General features: G+C 43.5%; 1 protein-coding gene across 3 annotated transcripts in view; it reads left to right on the top strand.

Moving 5' to 3' along the window:
- The window catches only part of cux1b (cut-like homeobox 1b), a 57,781-nt gene that overhangs the window by 20,099 nt on the left and 18,100 nt on the right, over positions 1–19,582 (top strand). For all 3 annotated transcript variants that reach the window (XM_065960725.1, XM_065960724.1, XM_065960723.1), the window contains exons 3-9: positions 1,988–2,035; positions 5,959–6,037; positions 9,058–9,195; positions 11,320–11,443; positions 13,959–14,035; positions 14,288–14,354; positions 18,807–18,855. In XM_065960725.1, coding sequence (XP_065816797.1) covers positions 1,988–2,035; positions 5,959–6,037; positions 9,058–9,195; positions 11,320–11,443; positions 13,959–14,035; positions 14,288–14,354; positions 18,807–18,855 — 582 coding nt within the window. The remainder of the gene's footprint in view (positions 1–1,987; positions 2,036–5,958; positions 6,038–9,057; positions 9,196–11,319; positions 11,444–13,958; positions 14,036–14,287; positions 14,355–18,806; positions 18,856–19,582) is intronic.

Below are 19,582 nucleotides of genomic sequence, written 5' to 3'. Positions count from 1 at the left end.
CACACACACACGTTTGTGTTTAGCTGCAGGGCAGACAGACAGGGAATGGGAGTTCCATACTCCCTGGAGGATTCCTCGGGCTGGCCTGTCTGCTGTCTGCCGGCAGCTCACACACCAGCCATCCATCTCCCGCTGCCTGACCCCCCCCCCCCCCCTTCCACTCCCCTCACTAGACACACACACACACACATATACACACACACAGATTGACCATGGTGTCTGTGTGCATTGTTATGTTATATGGTCATAAATCTTTGGAAGTGGAGGGGGAGGGGTGAGGGGGGTGACAGAGCAGCAGCGAGTGGACCAAAGGAGTTCAGAGCTGAGGTCTTGCCTCTTGATGTTATTTGAATGTGTTTGTCTCTGGATATGGTGTGTGAGTGTTTATCAAGCTGCAGATGTAATCATGCCATAAAAGTTAAAAAAAAGCAAGATTAGAAAACAAACATCTAATATAATACAGTCTATTAACTATTCTGAAGAAATGACCGAGAATAATACAGCTAAATGCAGACTAATGTTTAAAATCTGCTCAAAGTTTTGAGGCTGCTCCTTGAATAGATACTGTTTCATCAAAAGTTGAACATAGTGATTATGAACAAGTAATAGTTATTTGAAGACTCCAGCAGTAGACTGCATTACATTATACAGAGACTTCTTCTTTTGGTAACTGACCACACATAAACATTAACATTTATGTCAGTAACAGCGACAGAAACTTTACAAGAGTAAGATGGAAATAGTTTGTGCACACTTAACACGAATACAGACAGATGTTTATGTGCATTTAGCAGCAGTAAAAAGAAACGCAAGATAAAGTTAATAAAATCATGTCAAATTAAAAGTTATTTCAAACAGGAGCTGGTACAGGGCGTCTAACTAATAGAAGGAAGAAAACATCTGACAGAACTGCCACTTTTTTGGTGTGGATGTTTTTTTTTTGTTTGTGTATGCATACTTGTCCTGTGTGTGTGTGTGTGTGAGAGAGAGAGAGAGAGAGGAGAGGAGAGGAGAGGAGGGGGCGGGTTGCTGGGCGGAGAGGAGGTCATTATCCCCAGCAGGGGAATATTGAATTGGCCCAGACAAACAGCCACAGCGACCCCTGATGAGGTAACAATGGGGCAGGGTCAGCAAGGTCAAGACCTGTCCTCAGCCCCAGACAAGCGCGCTGTCTGGACCAACCTGGGATTAGGCAGACCCCAGACACTGGTCCCAGGTCAGTTTGGGATGCACGCCTCCCCGCAGCATCGGTTAGGCTTTTAGGCGGAGGTTTCTAAAAGGCGCTGAGTCTCTTGAGCACACATCTGCCACTGCCCTACTTCACATCTTCATTAGGCAGTTTTGTGAGTATGTGTGTGTCCACAAACTGTGCAAATCAAATGTTCCTGTACAGAATGTCCTATTCTGCTTTTTACCGTACGCTCCACTTCAGTTAGTCAGGATGTAGGCTCAGCTAACAGCATGGTGATTTGCATTTTCCCCTGATACATACTCGACTGGCTATCTAATCTGAAACCGCTGACTCGTACTGGAAAGTCATGCAATGGGACTAGCAGGATGAAAAGCATTTGCTTTATAGTAAAAACTTGGTACGCTGGGAAAATTTACATTAACTGTAGGCCTACTCTATGGCTCGCTCGCTCTCTGTCTCACACGCACTAGTGGTGCCTCTGGGTGGCCCAGGTGGTGCTGCACCTGTTCGGATGAGAAACACAGTCCGCCAGAACACCTCAGGGTACAAAACCCAACTCCTCCCTACCCTCATGTTCATCACTCGCTCACGCATCGTTCATTGGCCCTGACGAGGATAGCCATCTCTGTATTTCACTGATTATTTGATCACAACATGGTCTGCTAGTATAAAACTCAGTAGGTTTTTCCCTGCCACATGTTCCTGTGTATTAACTGTTATTAGAGGATTAAAATTGATCTGTGGATTATCTCATTTTTCAGGCTCGCTAACCTCCTCTTCTCTTTATTTTTGTAGGATTTTCGGAAACAGGTTGCCCCATTGCTCAAGAGCTTCCAAGGAGAGGTGAGTGTGTTATTGTAAACATTTATTGACATTGTGATAGAAACACACGCTCAAGCACAGCATTCCAACAAAGCCTGTTTGACATTCGTCGACTCGGTCTTGCTCCCTCTCTGTGCACCACTCTCTTTTTTTTTTTTTTCTGCCTTCGTCTTTTCTTTTAAATCGTCTCCCTCTCCTCTCCTCTCTTCTCTTCCCTGCCATCGCCTGTTCTCTTGCCACTATCTCATTTCCCCTCTTACCTCTCCCTCTTTTCTTTGCTCTGCTCTGCTCCTGATTTTCTGTCCTATTCATGAAGTCCTGTAGCCCGAGGGCGTGTTTAAATTGCATCCTGCAACAAAAAAAAAAAGGCACCACAAAACCCCGGCTCCATCCAGTCACAACTCACCGAATGCTATTTCCTCTGACTTTGTTTGTCTGCATGATTTGGTGGGGTTATTTGTCAATTATTTTATGTTGATCTGGTGAATCATGGAACATTTTTATTTAAAGCAGCACATTTCCCCTTAATGTTGGGCCTAAAGTTTTTCAGCTCCTTCACCTATAAGAGGTGACTTTTGAGAGTGTGTGTGTGCCATATCATCATACTCCCACTATTCCCCCTCTATCTCCTCCTCCATCATTTTGGCCTATTTCCATCATGACTCCTCCTTTCTGGCAACCGTGCATTTCTAGTTCACTCCCATATGTGAAAGTCAGAGGGTGGGAGTGGAAGTGGCTGGTTTAGACTGGGGCGTTATTTGGGGTTGGAGTGGGTGGACATTCAGCCCAACAGTATCTCTTCCCTGAGCACACACACAGACACGCACACAAACAAAATCATCTCAATGGGTAGTGACAGGACTGCTTTGCTACTGGCCATAGAATATTACAGTTTAACACTGGGTTACTTTCCATATTCTTGTGTTGAAGCAGCAACCACAGCCAGTGGTTATGTAAAAAATGCTGTAATTTCTCATGGTTGCTCTGTGTTCTGCTGATGATCCACAGTCTATTTGGAGAATAGAAACAGCAGCAGTATAATTGGGGCTTTGTCAGCTGTTTCCACCATCCTTGTGTTGACACACCTTGGTCGGCGTGCACAGCAGAACACGCCGAGGCTCGTTGTGGGTGGTCGCGGAACTTAGAAAGACATTATCTTATGATTATTGAGATAATACCGTACACCCGCGCCAGTCGTAAAGCAACCCATCAATCAGTCTACTATTCTGTGCGCTTGCGTGCCCCAACATGAGCAGCTTTGAGAATGTGTAATTTTAGCCTTGCTTTGTTTGCATACCCCTCGGTGCTTTGATCAAGGACAAGACAGCAGCCAAAACTAGAGGGTCTTCCGGTTGGATTTCCCACAGTAACTCATCCTTAAACATTTAACCCAGGAGTCTGAATCTTTACTAAGTGAGTGTAGAGCCTGGACAGAACAATAAAAAGTTTAAGCCCAGGAACTTGGAAGTCTTGATACTCTTGTTTAATCTTTGTCATTGAAAGGTGGATGCCCTCGGGTCATAATTATTACCAATAATAGTACTGTTTCCACAAGGCCTCAGTTTGGTAAACGGGTTATGTGTGTGTGTGTGTGTGTACGTTGCATGCTCAGTGTTCATGTTGGTCCATCGATCAGATAAGCTTTTCCATTATCCAAGGCTTCAGTCTCTGCTTCCCATAGCCGCCCCTTATCAGGCTCCACTGGGGCCACACACGCACACACACACACATGCACGCACACATGCAGGTCAGCCCGATGCCCTTCACACACTACGGGTTAGATAGGGGAGCGAGGCGGTGCTGAGTGATGGTGGCGCAAGGTGCTGACGTATGTGCATATGTGTTTGTGTGTGTGGATGTGTCAGGGATACCTTTTGCAATTGCAAGCACTTCTCATCAGTAACCCACTGATACTGGTGAGGTATCATTTGTGTCACTTCATTTGTTTTGCTTGGTCTCTGTTTGTGAGTGTGTGTGTGTGTGTGTGTGTGTGTGTGTGATGGGGGCAGGGGAGCATGTAATAGCAGATGTCATTGGGATTGGTTGAGAGAGCTGCAGTTTGGAACAGCAGGGTTGTATTTGCAAATCCTGGGTGGTCTTCTAATGGCTCTGGTCCTGCAGTTAACCTGCCTCTAACTGTAGGGTGTGTCCTACATTAAATGTCTATTTCCTGCCTCCCATGTCGGGCTATATAAAGCTGCTGTACCACTGACCTTGGCCCAGTCATCGTACAGTCACGCAGCCGTCTTCCTTCGCCGCCATAGGCAGATCTTTTTTTGCTTTATGAACTCTTCTTCTTCTTCTTCTTCTTCTTCTTTGTCATGAGATTGGGTTGTGCTACTCTAAACCGCTGATCACATTCTCTGATCCGAAAACACACACGCACACACGCACACACATTTGGACACTGATGAACAGGTTCAGTGTTGGTGTGTGAGAGGTATTAGTGCTCAGCAGCATCAGTAATCTCCCATTAGTGGCCTTGCATTTGAGGATCCTGATCGCTCAATGTCACACAGCACATGAAGAGGGTAAAGTGCATGATGCAGCATGATGTGAGAATGAGATATAGCAGCGAGGACAATATGTGTGTGTGTGTGTGTGTGTGTGTGTGTGTGAGTGTGTGCGTATTAGAGGGAGAGAGAGAAAGACAGGAGGCCTGTGCATGCCAGTTAGACATAAGTGTGTGACAGAGAAGCATGTGAGAAAGACTGACACTGAAAGATATTGAGGGGAAAGGAATAAAAATGAGTCAGGGAACATGGAAGTGACAAGAGGGAGAATTCGACATAGAGAGAGAAAGACAGGGAGAAATAAAAGAGGGGGAAAAAAGAGGGAGGGGTGCTGGCACCAGCCTACGCGGGGCCAGATGTTTTGCGGCTAAAAAACTAGAGATGAATCAAAGCCATGTGAAGAGATTTATTAGGTTCCCATAGGAGCCCAGGCAGTATTACATGTAGCCCGCTCTGTTTACAGTGGCAAGAACCCCTAAACCACCCATCAACTACACTACTGGCTTGGCTGGGAATGTGAAGACTTTATATTTGGACTTATACAGGCTTTTGTCTTTATTCCTTTTCTCTCAGCGAGTGTGCTGGAGGAGTTGGAAGAGAAACACAGGGCTGTTTAGTCTGAGCGCGTGAGCCAGAGTAGTCAGCTGTAGCTCTGCCCAGTACAGTAGCACCCTCTGAATGTCTTTATTTGGCATCTGTTTCCTTCGATTTAGTCTTGATTTCAGATGCGTTTTTCGCCTACTCTGTCTGCTTCTCATATTGAAGTTTGACACAGAGACTATTGTAGAGCTTTCCTGCCTCATGTCTCAGCATTGAAAACAGTTTAAAATTCCACCTCCTGTTTGATATTTAGAATTAATCTCTTATGGATCCATTCTAATGCTGTCCATTTCAATAATATCAGTGATGGAATGCATGCCGTGCCCTCTTGTGTTAATGGTTGCATCAGTAATGGATCCACACTGTATTGCTGCTAAGAGCTGACTGAATAATCTGCCCCTGCTGTGGCTGGAAAGACTGAGCCAGCTGTTTAATGATGTCAGCGTGCTGGAGGGAAAAGCGAACACACACATTAACACACAGGCTCTCACACACAAACACACACACACACACTCACGGACAGACTGACAGACAGACTTAGGCACACACCTCCAAGGAAAGGCGGACGTGGACACGCACGGGCACGCGGCAAACGAAACGCATCCGTCATCGGCTGAACAGCTGAACTGACTTCACGGGAAGGAAACACCAACCCAGTTGCTGTCGAGACAACCCCCGATCACATGCAACATAGCAACGCATAGTGCGGATAGACAGCTATGTAGACTAGTCTCACTGTGGAATGAATGGGGTTGCCTTTGCGGATGTGACACTCAGATGTAGGATGCTATAACTGACAATTAACCTTTTTTTCTTCTTCTCTCCTTGCAGATCGATGCATTGAGTAAGAGAAGTAAAGAAGCAGAGGCCGCTTTCTTGAACGTGTACAAGAAAATAATAGATGTACCAGGTAAGACCATGTATAATGTCTTTCACCCTGTTTACACCTGGTCTTTAAATCTGTGTTTAGATCACACATGGACATGTGAATGTTCATCAAGATGCATTGTGATCCAATCACTGAAACCACTTGCAGTGGTGGTTATAAAATGCATTGGACTACATATCTTTGGTAGTTTAGATGTACTGTTGGCACCCAACAAGGACATAACAGAAAAACGGATCAATTGTATTTGTGCAATGTATACAAAGTGCAGGAGTTTGCTTGCAGTTTAAGTGAATTAAAACAAGATTTTTTATTTTTATTTCAGGTGCCTAGAACTGATATTCATGTTGCCGTGGTATCAACTTCTGATTTTAACTAATATATCAAGTTTCGGTAATGTGACAACCCTTTAAAGTACAGGTGTGAATGTAGATGTGTCTTCGGTGTACACTTGTGTTTGGATCAACTGAAACTATTGAAAACAGGGTGAATGTAAACAGGGTTTTTCCAGTATATATGCTTGTGTAGGTCTGTGTTTTATGTTCATCAAGACACCTCCAGAGTCTATAAAACATGATCCAGAGACACCCCCCCCCCCTTTTATTCATGCAGACAGCAGCAACAGGGGAAAAAGAAAAAAAACATGACGCCCTCCCTCTGGTGCTCCCTCACTGTGCATCCAGGCGTGTGTTACGCCTTAATGTGTCCCCACAAGATCTCATCCCCACTGGTGCAGCCTTTAGAGGGTCTTCACAGAAGGTGCGTCCTGATATGGATGACAAGTGTGCCCACGATTGGTTGCGGCAAAGTGCACACATGAGCAGGCCCGTTTGGCACAGTGAGGCTGAGGAGGGACAGGCAACATGGTGGAGTTGACAGAACACACGTAGTCACACAGCTACTGGTTGGAGGTTTTCAGCTGTATTGTAGCCCTTGAGGAGCCGCGTATGCAGGAATGGGAGAGGAGTTGAGTTCATCTATAGCGTAAGGAGGTCATTATATTCCCACATGGATAGACCTACAGTAATATCTTTGGATTGTACTGCTCCCAATAAGTCAGCGCCAGCTCTGACGGGGCTATTCTTAACTTGCAGCGAGACAATGATGTAATGCCTTATGCACACACGCACACAGACACAGGCCAGCCTGACTAATGCAGCAGTTTTGAAAGAGGAAACAGTGTGTTTTGTTCTGTCTTCTATCAGCTGAAGGCCTGGTTAGTCAGCCCAGCGTGCTCTGCTTTAGATTAAAGGTGTCTGGCAAGAGTGCTCAGCACCAATGGCCCACGAGTCAAACAGCTTTTAACGGTCTGTAGTGTTTATATGTTAAAGGAGTGTGTGAGTGAAGGACAAAGGCTTGATAAGAGCGAAAGAGAGTTGATTTTCAAGGTTGTTTAGGCACATTGGAGGCCAAAGTCAGAGCATTTAGCTTTGTTCTTTACTGTTTTATTCTGTGTATTCTTGTGTTTGTGCCAAGGTATATGTGTTTTTGTGCGTGTCAAAGCTTAGCCCTGCATGGTGTGTCACCTTGACAGCACAAAATCAGCATGAAATTCCCCAATCGTTCTCTGCTGATCTCTCATTAGCATAGTTAAGATATCTAACTGCGTCAGACATGAGGCACACACACTTATACATGCACACACACACACACACACACACACACACACACACACACACACACACACACACACACACACACACACACACACACACACACACAGCCCTTACCCCCAGCTGTAAGCTGTCAGTTCCTCTTATCTGTACGACACACACACACATAAACACACACACACACAAACTGCTCTTTTAGCTGGCATGCTGATGAGCGTCGCCCGCGTCTCTTGGCTGCCTGTCACCAGTCTGCCACCCATGAGCACCAATCAGATGTGATTGGCCTGACTGACAGGCCTCTCTTCATCACACTGACAGTTAACCCTGCCGTGTGTTCACAGAGATGTTGGTAAAATGCCTGCAGAAAGTTTTCTTTCTTCTGTCTGTCTCTGTTTCTTTAATCTCTTATTTACCTTTTGCTTTGCCGTTTTTTTTTACCGCTCCACTTTGTCCATCTGTCGGCGCCCATTTTCCACTTTTTTTTTTTTTTAACTCGCTTTCAAGCTGCATCATAGTGAACACTTTAACTGATCACAGCCCAGTTAATCTGTGTTGTTAATGTCTGTCTCTGAATCACTTATCCAGCTCTCTTGCTGTGTCAGCACAAACAAAACAAACCAAAAACAACATCTCTAAACGGGACAGTAGTCAGCGCTAACACAGTGGTTGATATTTTATCATTCAATGACCTTTTTATGGATAAAGTTTTGTTGATACAAAACTCTAATACTAGCCATGACCTCGCTATGGTGTAAACTGTTGTAGCCATATCTTTGTTCTGTTCTTTTCTTTCTAATCAGTGAACATTGTGCAAGTATTTACTGTGCATCATGAACAATGCTGCGTGTTTCAGCTCAATATCAACTATTTAGGAGAATGAAATACAATAAACAGTTCAATTCCAATTTGGTCATTAAAGGTTCCTAAAAAACTAAAGGCACTTTTGAAGAGTCAAGCCTGTATAAATGTAATGAGTATGACACGTATTGAATTTATTGACTGTATAAAACAATGGTCACCCACTGGTTCTGCAGAGGCTTTTAAAGCCCATCTCCACCTGAGTTTTGGTCAGCTGCTTAACAGGCAAAGAGGTGGAGCTGTGGGGTCTTTTATTCAGTTGAGCTCTGACTTATAGCTGTCGATATAAGTCACCTGATCTCAATATTCTTAGTACTTGTGACAATTTCTGGTCCTTACTGGCCCATGTAGGTCTCCACAGGGGCAGATCAAAGGCCAGTGGTTTGCTTGGAACAGTTCTCTTGGCCGTTAAGAGATTCATTGCCCTGCTCGAGGACACTTCTACCAGGGCACACGCTCGCTCTCCCAGGGCCTTGAATGTAGTTATTCCTAGCTCACGATGCACACCTCATCGCCCTTGTTTGTGTAATCTGCTTTGCAGTGTGTTAATGTGGTGTGTTTTGTCTCTGCCAGATCCTGTACCTGTGCTGGAGCTGGCTCAGCAGCTGCAGCTGAAGCTCCAGAGGATGCACGACATTGAGACAGAGAACACCAAACTTCGAGAGACACTGGAGGACTACAACAAAGAGTTTGCAGAGGTCAAAAACCAAGGTTAGAGACGCGGATACATGTAGGGCAACACATTAAGAGTGTCACTTTGAGAGGGTCATGGTTGTGGGATGCTCCATTAATCACACATAATCCCTCTTCAAAAACTCATGTGCATATTGTTAGGATTATGTAGTTTGTAATTTAAAGTTACATTTTTTTATATACTGTTATAACCAGTTATAACCACAAACAGTACAGATACAATGAAGAAGGTAGCTTCGTTGAGTGGTAGAGGACATCATGCATATGTTTATATTTAAATGGATAATTTACACATCTGGTGTGTAAAGTGTTTAACTTTGCTGACACTGGCACATTTTCTAAAGATTTATTTTAGCGGGCTTCATGTCTTTATTCAGATAGGACAGTGGACAGAGTTGGATAAAGGAAGAGAGTGAGAGTGGGGAAATGGCATGTGGGAAAGGAGCTACAGGTGGCACTCGAACCCAGGCCGCTTGCTTCAAGGACTACTGCCCCTGTACATGGGGCTCACAAACTCACCGCCAGACCGACCGGTGCAACGATACAGACACATTAAAAGTGATGAGGGGAAAAAATCTATAACTAAAAAATGAAAATAAAAATGTAGCTTAAGGTAGTCGATAAATGTCCTTCAGAAAAACTTTTTTTTAAAAGCTACAGTGAGAGCTGTGCTTTCTAATTATTTACATGAAGATGGTCTAACTGATGCTTTTTCAATACAATCTCCTAACAAGTAAAAATATGTAATTTAATGACCAAAATCAGGGAGCTCATTTTGTGTGAAACAAAGAAAAGTAGTCGTTATTTACTGATCAAAAGAGGAATACATGGATTAATATGCTCGAGGATAACTTCCCCATTAAGTCTGCATGGTAATCATATCCACACAACTTTTAAGTGCAAATGTAAGGTCAAAGAAACATATTTAGAAGCCCCCTTTCAAAGCAAGACGCTTTGTGCTTATTTGAACATATTTCAATGCCTCATAAATATTTGAAACACACCAAAAATGTACAAGGTTTTACATTTTCAAATAGGATTTTCAGGGGAGGAAAAAAAAACATGCGGCAGACTTTCATGAATAAAAAACGACAGGCTACCTCAGGGTAAAGAGGGATGGAAAAACTGACAAAGGCAGCAAGATGAGTGAGACGTGGTAATAAAAATGCTGTAATTTTAGCTCAAAAAAAAAAAAAAGGAGGCGCAAGCGGGTGTGAACGGGGGAATGTTTTGGAATCCCCCCTCTCCTCAGCGAGAGTTAATTGGAACAGCTCGATAGCGGCAGGGTTCCATTCTGCCATTGATTTTCCTGTTCCCTCATCCTTTATCCCTCCTTCCCCGCCTCAATAGATGGGGGATATTTAAACCCCAAAACACACTGTGGAACTCCCACTCCTGTTACGCACGCACACACGGACCCGCCTGCACACTTGTACACGCACACACACACTAATATAGAGAGAGCAGGGGCCATTGATCCCCGCAACCTAAATGTTTAAAGTTCAGTTAAGCAGTTAAGGGGTAAGAGGGCTCTGAGGGGACTCTCCTCTATTGATTATGTGTCAGAGCAGTGAGACTGGAGTTTAAATCACACACACACACACACAAAGTGCTAAGAGCCCTCAGTCAAAGGCAGCAAGCAGCATTGCTCTTTATCATTGTCTCACTCACTTATATCTTTCTCTGAGAAACACACACACACACACACACACACTCACACTCGGAGGCCTATTTATTACCCCAGTTATGTGTTAGATTTATTTCAGGCTGCCCCATACAGAGCTCAGCCGTCAGCAGGTTATGGGGTTTCAGCACTAATGCAGTCCTAATGAATACAGCATATCTACTGTTGGTGAATAGTGAATATTCTATACCGGTCGAGGATGTAAAGATTAGGCAGGAGCCATAGGGGCCGAGGCCTTGGTCTGTGCTGAAAGAGGAAGAATGCGGGATATGAAACGCTGTTCCTTAAGCAAAGGTCAAGCCCCCTCCGTCAAGAGCTATATCGTCAACATTGCCATTCATCACATCGAGGAAACCGCTGCTGTCTGTTTTCTATATATTTGCACGTTACCTTTTTTTTAAAAACTCATCCTTCATTTTCTCTTGACGTCCCACTTTCTGCTATTTTATCTCCTCCAGAGGTGACCATAAAGGCCTTGAAGGAGAAAATCCGCGAGTACGAGCAGACTCTGAAGAATCAAGCTGAGAACCTGGCTCAAGAAAAGCAGCTCCAGCTACACAACGACTATGCAGAGAAGGAGAGGTACAACTTTGTGTGTTTGTGTGTGTGTGCTGTGTCTCAAGTAATAACCTCTGTATTAGTTTGCCATTTTCCGCCTGTGGATCATTGTGCCCTCGGGCAGAACTGCTGACATTGTGATCTCTGAACGATAAGGCTACAGTTTTTGACTTTATTTAGCAGAGCTATTCATAACTTAATGATATAATTTTTCCTTTGCTAACAGTCCTTGGACTTTCCTCATAGTTATCAGTATAATCAACACATTGTGGCTTATTACTTCCTGACATTGCCTCCCTTTTGCAGATAAATGGAAGATAGCTGACAAAAATGACAATGCCTGCATTTTTGTCATGTGGGTGCTTGCCATTCTGGTCTCGATGGGAATCAACACCTCAGACTCAATTTTCAGCCTTAGCCACCATGAACTCTACTTTTTAAATAATTGCTGACACAGCATCTGAAAATATACATGGACTGATAATACTTACCTAAACCGCAAATGACTTTGACAACATTAGTCCTTAGGTATCACTTCAGTTTATAAACCATACAGTCTATTCTGATTCAACAGTTACTTCCTTTTCACAGCTTCACTGCATTTTTAAATGTGTGATTTTCAGATGCTTCCTGTCGCAGCTTTTGAAAAGCTGAAAATTGCTGCTGCATAAAACAAACATGCAAATAACTTTTCCGCACAATTGAAAAGGAGTATAAACACTTCAAAAGGCCGGACTGACCTAAGACACTTCTTTTAAAGTCAGAAGTTACCCATTCAACCTAAAGTTAATTACATTTATTGCCCAAGTTCATTTAACTACCAACTTGAGAATCTTTCCTCCTTCATTGCTCCAGTAAAGAAAGACTAACATAACGGTGATCATGTGATCCACAGTTAAAGGTTTTCAGTGCTAAAGAAGAATCGAGCTGTCGTCCTTTAATTTGGATATCTTGATAACTCTCATATTTTTGAATGAAAGCCACACATAAATGTGAGCACTGGTGTGATTTGATGGTGCAGCCTCAGGGTTTAGAGACCGATTGTCACATAGACAGAGCAGGTAATAAAGGTATCAAACCTGAATGTCTTTGTTAGCTTGTAAATGAAACCTAGAAACTCTGAGGATTAAAATACTTGGTTGTAGAGTCAACAGAAACAGCTTGTACAGCTTCTTTTTACTGTAACACTACACTCCAATCAGCAGCTACGTTACTGATATCTGAACTGGAAGTGAATACAGATTTCAGCTCTAACGCTAAGTTACAAAGAGTTGGAAGGCTATACATGTCCTTTGAACAGCAATGAGAAACATATAAATACATGTTTTACACTGCATTCCTTTATGTCTACTTTTCAGCTTTTACCTTTTTATAAAGGTGAACTAGCTGTTTAGTGTCACTGTGGGTTTTTCACTGAGTTTTGTAATGGACTGAAATTGACACTGATGCCTCTATATTACCTACAAAAGCGAAAGAGACCATAATGGACCAGATACATTCATTCTATGTAGTCGTTTTTAATGCCTGAAACAACTGCTGAGGTTGGTGTCAGTCAGATTGATTTACAGTATGCTGCAGACAAAGATCGCCGTTGAGTGATACATCATAATTATAAAAGAGTTTTTTGTGTGTGTGTGTGTTAATATACAGGAGCTAGCCAGCTAGGAGTAGTTCAGATGACTTTGTCTTTATTTAAATACTTTCATTTAAACCCTTGTTAAGAAGCTCTTCAGAGTAAGGTCTCTGTTCCCGTCGAGCTTGTTTTATTAGATTCCTCTTGACAAAGTGTACATTTCAGACCTCATATTTTCCCGGCGTGTCAATCATCTTGTTTGTTGTGAGGCTGTGCTAAAGTTTGTTTCCCCTTACAGACTCTAGGAGATCAATTGTCCAACTGTATTTCCTTTACGTCAGGGTTTTATAGGCCCCTTCCTGTCTGCAGAGAGCTGACTTCCTGTGTCTGAGAGGGGCAGTAAATGGATGGCACCTCTGATGCATTTTATCCTGCAAGGAGTGAGGGAAGGAGGGAGAGAGTGAGATGAAAGGATGAAGTAGCGGGCAGAAAAATAGAGATGACAGGAGAGACAGATTGGCGGAGAAGGGGGGCATCAAAGAGTGCCATAAAGACCGTCTTTGTGCTAGATTATTGATGTTTTTACACGCAGTGGCAATTTCTCAGCAGAGCCCAACTTTTTATATGCTAAGAATGAATCTATTTTATCCTTGTGGTTTCTGTCGCCCCCCCCTCTCCTCCCTCCTCTCCGTGCTCTCTTACTCAAGCCTCGCTCGCTCACTCTCTCTCTCCCCCCGGGTGCAGCGTGCCCCAGTGGCCAGACATTCCTGCCTAATAGGGCTGCTTAATGAGGAGTGGGTTGTGTTGGGGAGGATTTTAGTGGGGAAAACACTTCAGAATTGGTGGGAAAATAGAGAAAAGTTGCAGTTGCCACAAAGTGTGAACCCAACGATTTACTGACTCAGTATCTCTGTCTGTGACTTTGCTCCCTGCTCTCTCTTTCTCGCCTTCTGTCTGCCTGTGCAGGAAACTCCAGGAGAGCCAGGACTCCATGTCCTCAAGGTTGGAGGAGGCTGAACACAAGGCCCAGTCCCTACAGACAGGTACCAGCCTACTCTCACTGTACAGACATTACTGTTTTAAACAGTTAAGAAAACAATGGCATCCTTAATATTAAATACCAGGTGTTGTTAGCCTCCTGGGTGTTTTTTTAAATGTTTTATTATTCCTCCCAAATGAACATGAAACATCTTAATGTGCTTAATCTGGACTATGTGGTTGTGATTTGATCAGATTGACAGTGGCCTGGCATCAAATAACTGCATGCTCCTTGACTCTTTCCTCGTCTCCTACAGCACTTGAAACAACTCAGGCCGAGCTCTTTGATTTGAAGACAAAGTACGACGAAGAATCTACAGCAAAGTAGGTCTCTTCCTGATCTATCTGTATGTTTTTGGGGAGTCTTTCCCCTCTCTGCCTCCTCCATAGTCCGTCCCTGACATAATCATCCTGTTTAGTGAATCTTCTTGCCTGGAAACTCCCCCCTTCTCTTCTCTCCCTAACAGCTGGATTGTCTCCCATATTGCTCAGCAGCCTGCAAATCCCAGCATTACCCACACACTGTAAACACTGACAACGGTTGTAATACATTTTGCCACCACAGCAAACGCCAAAAATAGAGTTATTTTTTTTCTCCGTAATTCTTTTTTCTTGGTGGTGCAGTCGGAAGCGCTCTGATTAGTCAGGGTCAGGACTATGGGGCTCATGAGGGTGACTGTCTTAGAGCCCAACAAACTTCTACCGGTAAAGATAAGGTAGCTTCAGTAAGTTGAGCTCTGGACATCTATCATTATTGATCTCATAGCAGTGGCAAGGATGAGAACAGAAGCTTTTCCATGTCAGCACTCCACACTGTGAAATGGCACTTTATGACATTCTCACTCTGTGTCCCTCTGGGTTTAGTACGGGGACCTACTCGAGCACCAGAACCAAAAGTTTTCAAATTCGGAGAGGAAAAACAAAGCCTTTCATGGTGTTTTATCTGCTTCCCTGCAAAAGTAGAGCCCAGTTTCCTTGAAACATTAAATCCTCTTTTAAAACCCAAGACTGTTTATAGAATGGTCAAGGGCACCCTGCGTGCGCCCTCTCCACAAAGTGCGACGGAGTATCAACTTGGCTTTTAAGGTTTTCCCCCACCCCATTTACCAGGCCCCAAACTCACCGTGTCTCTCCATTAACAGAGTTGTTAAATTGATTGGCTGTTAAAAACAGATCGATGCTCCTCTCTCTCTCTCCCTCACAATACTTTGTTTTCCCATTTTCTGCCTTCCTCACTCCCACACTTTGTCTTTTATCTCCTACATTGTACATTTGTGAGTGAAAAGGGAAAGGCAACATGAAGATATAGCGTGCAGTGTAACGGCACTAATCAATAGGTTTCATAGTCTATCAGATGCCCCCCTCTTTTTACTGTCTGTCCTTCTGACGATGTCCTCTTCGTCTATCTCTCGTTTTTCTACGCTTCCTTCTCTTTTTCCGTTCTTGTCTGTTCCTTTTATGTCGGACAAAAACCCATTTTGAAAAGACATATAGTAGGCCCCATTTGCTTACAAAAGCTAATAAACACATGCCAGCCCACATTAACACACACACACACATACACTCATACAAATACGCACACTCACTCATGAGCCTGAGGCAGTCAGGGTCCTTGACTATGTGGCGTGCTGTGATCTGAAATTTTAATGCAACGCTTTAAAGCACACACAAACCCTCTCTAACCCTGCACCCTCCCAGTCCTTGGAGTCCTTCCCCCGTTTACTGCTTGGCTGAGCAAATCGCCAGTGTTTGGCTGAACACAACTTTTAACCCTTTGACTGCATATATTTTGGCACTGCAAAAACACAAACGCCATACATATCATGCACTCATTCTGCACAAAAACACACAAATGAACACACACACACACACATACTCGCTCTAAAGTTTCCACTAAGGAGGACATTGCGTGACAAATCCCCCCTTCCTCTTGCTGCATTCGGGTAATCTGCCTTTTAAAATACACACTTGTGCACACACAAGCAGACGTACACACACTCCCTGAGAATTTTGGTCGATGTTGCAGTGCCCACAGTGTGTGTGTGTGTGTGTGTGTGTGTGTGTGTGTGTGTGTGTGTGTGTGTGTGAGAGCTTTGGCGGGAGGCGGGCCTTCAGATGTAGTGTAGCCCCCTCTCTGTGTTGGCGCTGTGAGGGTCTGGCTGGGCACGTTTTACCCGTTTAGTCCCTGTTAAAGATTAATGATATATTGATCCCCCTCCCCACAGGATGCTCTGTGTGTGTGTGCGCGTGCGTGTGTGTTTCTGTGTGTGCTTCTCTCGATGTTTCTGTCTTTATCGCTGCGTAACGGCTTGATAGCATTTTGGGGAAAGCATTTAATTACCGATAATTAGGCAAGAGTCAAAAGGCTTTTCCTGTGTCCATCTCAAGCAGACACACACACACAATGGTGCACTCCATACACACACTGACACACTCTAACAGCTAGCTTCTTTTTAAGCCTCCTTGAAATCCCCAAGGTAACACGCTGTGAAAAACGCAATGTGGAGAAAGCCAAGGAAAGAAAAGGAATGGAGTGATGAAAGCTAGAGGGCAAAAAAGCAAGTCGGGCTGCGGGCTACAGCGAGGAAGAAGGGGATAAGAGTGTGATAGAGGAGGGAAATGAAAATCTAAATCAGGGGAATATCCTGCTGGCACTGAGGACAGAGGCCGAGGAAGAGAGGGCGAAAGATGAGAGAGGTGGGGGGGGGGGAGATGAAAGGGGAAAAAGTGGAGGGCAACGGGAAGGGGGGAACAGGGTGGAGGGAGAAGGATAGAGGGTGGAAAAGAAAAGGAGCGGTTGAGTGAGGAGCAAGAAAGAGAGAGAAGATGATAAGAGATGAAAAGGCCTGTGTGAGATGGAGGAAGTACAGTAGGGGCTTAGAGGCTCTGTGCTCGTTTCAGAAGTCCTACAGTACTCACTGATGTCACTGGCTGCACACATCGACTTTCTTGGTACAAAAGAGTGTGTGAGTGTGTTGTTTTGTGTAAAAACTTCCAAGTGCATCCATCTACTCTATAGCTCCTCCCTGTGGCTGCTGTATGAAGCTTTGTAATTACATTTTGGGGGCATAGAATCTGGATTATCATTACTAAGGACCTCCGCCCTCCCACCCATCCTTTACCATTCAGTGCCCGATGGTGATTTAATTCTTCTGGGTGCATTTATCGCTATGGACAGCTCCTGTCCTGCCCAATGACTGACTGACTGTATCAGGATATGCAGAAAATCCCTTCCCTGTGATCTGATTTGGCCCGCAGCCTCTAGCTTTGCCTTTATAATTCCCAAATACAGCCAAATCCAAAGGTTATTTAAGAAGACTTTGTGCATCTGTACTTTGATTAAATGATCACATTTGGAGCGGGAGCAGTGGTGTATTTGGGTTGCATTACTACCCATAAACGCTCTCCATTACAAGCTTTTCTGGCTTGTTGGCTCTCTGACCTTAACATTCGTGTGTGAGGGAGTGCGATTGAGTGCACACGTGGGTCCCGGGCACACTATAGCTTAAGACAGGATAAAAGCTGGTGAGGTAGTGTACTATTATGTTGCTTAAATGCATACTAGATCCTTTTAACTGTTGGGGAAAGAATAAAAGCGGCGAGTGAAAAAAGCTCTCCCACCCACATCTGATTCTTTTTTGCTGCATTGCCAGTGGCACAGTGTTGACCTAATATCAACTGTGTCTGTTTTGTTAAACACATTCAAATCAGTAGTGCTCAAGCCTATGGGACATAACACTGTTTCTCATACTGTGACACACAAATACAAAAGCTGCGTGGGTTATTCGGTTCATCCATCAAAAGATTGCGGCGAAATCAAAAGGTCCTAATGGACGCAGCAGTGCACATTTGCGCTTGCATCTTTGCATTCAATGCAGCCGTTGTGTCCTTATCAGCAAGTCTTAAACACACACACACACACACACATGCTTACACTGGACTACAGTGGATGAGTTGTCAGGATTTTCATGCACTTGTGTTTTGTAACTTCTTCATGCAGTTAAATGGGCTCATAATGTATCATAGGGCGCAAGCAACACGCTGACAACTAATTAACAGAGAGGTTAATCATATTTGGGTAATTATGCAGGCATGGAGTCTGATCATAAATTTAATGCAAAGATTACAAAAGTTTTAAATGAGTCATATTTTTGTGTTATGTGTTTAGTTGCTGTGCCTGAAGTTTCATCTACATCTTTGTCATTGTTTGTCAAATCTTTTCAGGTGTTCATGTCACTAAAAGCTGGTTATTAAACTATTTTTCCAGAGTCCAATACTATGTGTTATTACGGGGATGTATTCCTGCTGTCTGACCTCTAGCAAGTGAGAGGTGAACCATGGCCTCCATCCAGACCATTAGTCAGACACAATCATACAGCTTCATAGCAGATTAGTCTGCTGTATTAGGACTTAGAGCTCTATTAATGTAATCCCTCTGTTTTAGTGTGGCCCGGGTTTTAGGGGCTTACATGTGCACACCCACACACATAGACACACACACACTTAAATACATGTATGCATGCACGGATACAAGCTGTTTGGGTTATGGAGTTCACAATCAATGGATTAAGGTGAAATTTAGACTGTAGCTTAATGGACACGACAACTGCATCCTCTAAATGTGTTTTCTCTGAACAATCGCACGCACGTAAAGTGTGCAGAGTGTATATTCAGCCATGTTTGTTCATCCATCACTTGTTTCTGTTGGTGTTCAGTGAGTCTTTTTTTTAAAAGCACTGCCCCATACTCTGTTGTAACAGTAAATGTCTTTCTCAGGGCCGATGAGATTGAGATGGTGATGACTGACCTCGAAAGGGCAAATCAGGTAACTACTCCGCATCTTGTGTATTTTGTACACAGCCAAACTGTTGTTGTTTTTAAATACAGAGGAAAAGTCTGAATGCATTGACTGGAATCATTCAACTAAAAATAAAACAATGTGTTCGCTGATGCAAGTAAATTGGATTTGAATGATCTAGTGTAATGTTATATTTGTGTTCCCTGTTCAACGAATGAAACCAACATTGTCTTCACTACACTGACTGAAGTATTGTGTGTGTATTAAAAGCCTGATGTAGATTAAAAAGATGTGCAGAGTGAAATGTTCCTCTAGTATGTAGAACATGGAGCCTTCACTTTATTTTGATCTGATCCCACACACTGTCCTGGATCCTTAAATAATGACTAGAGCATCAAACATGAATTAATCCTCCACTGAAAATAGTCCACAAACACATATTTAATTTACTCCTGTTTAAGTAATGTTTGTTAAAAATTACGTTTTTTTTAACAGCACTGTAAAACTTTGATATAGATTATTTAAATATATTTTAAAATATCTCCACGTTTTCAGTTTTTTAACTATTAAGAAAAAACAAACAGACGAAGGGCTTAAGCTGGGCCCAGACTTCCGGGGTTTTAAACCGATTGATCCCTGATTCACACCGCTTGGAATTAGAGAAGAAATTTGGTCGAAGACCCTGAAAGGTTCCCATGTTTTGGTAACTTCAGGTTGTCTGTATTAATTATTTTGAACCTGTTTGGTATTAAGG

Source organism: Labrus bergylta, chromosome 11, assembly GCF_963930695.1.
Source record: "Labrus bergylta chromosome 11, fLabBer1.1, whole genome shotgun sequence".
NCBI lineage: Eukaryota > Metazoa > Chordata > Actinopteri > Labriformes > Labridae > Labrus > Labrus bergylta.
This window is presented reverse-complemented; position numbering and strand designations above follow the sequence as displayed.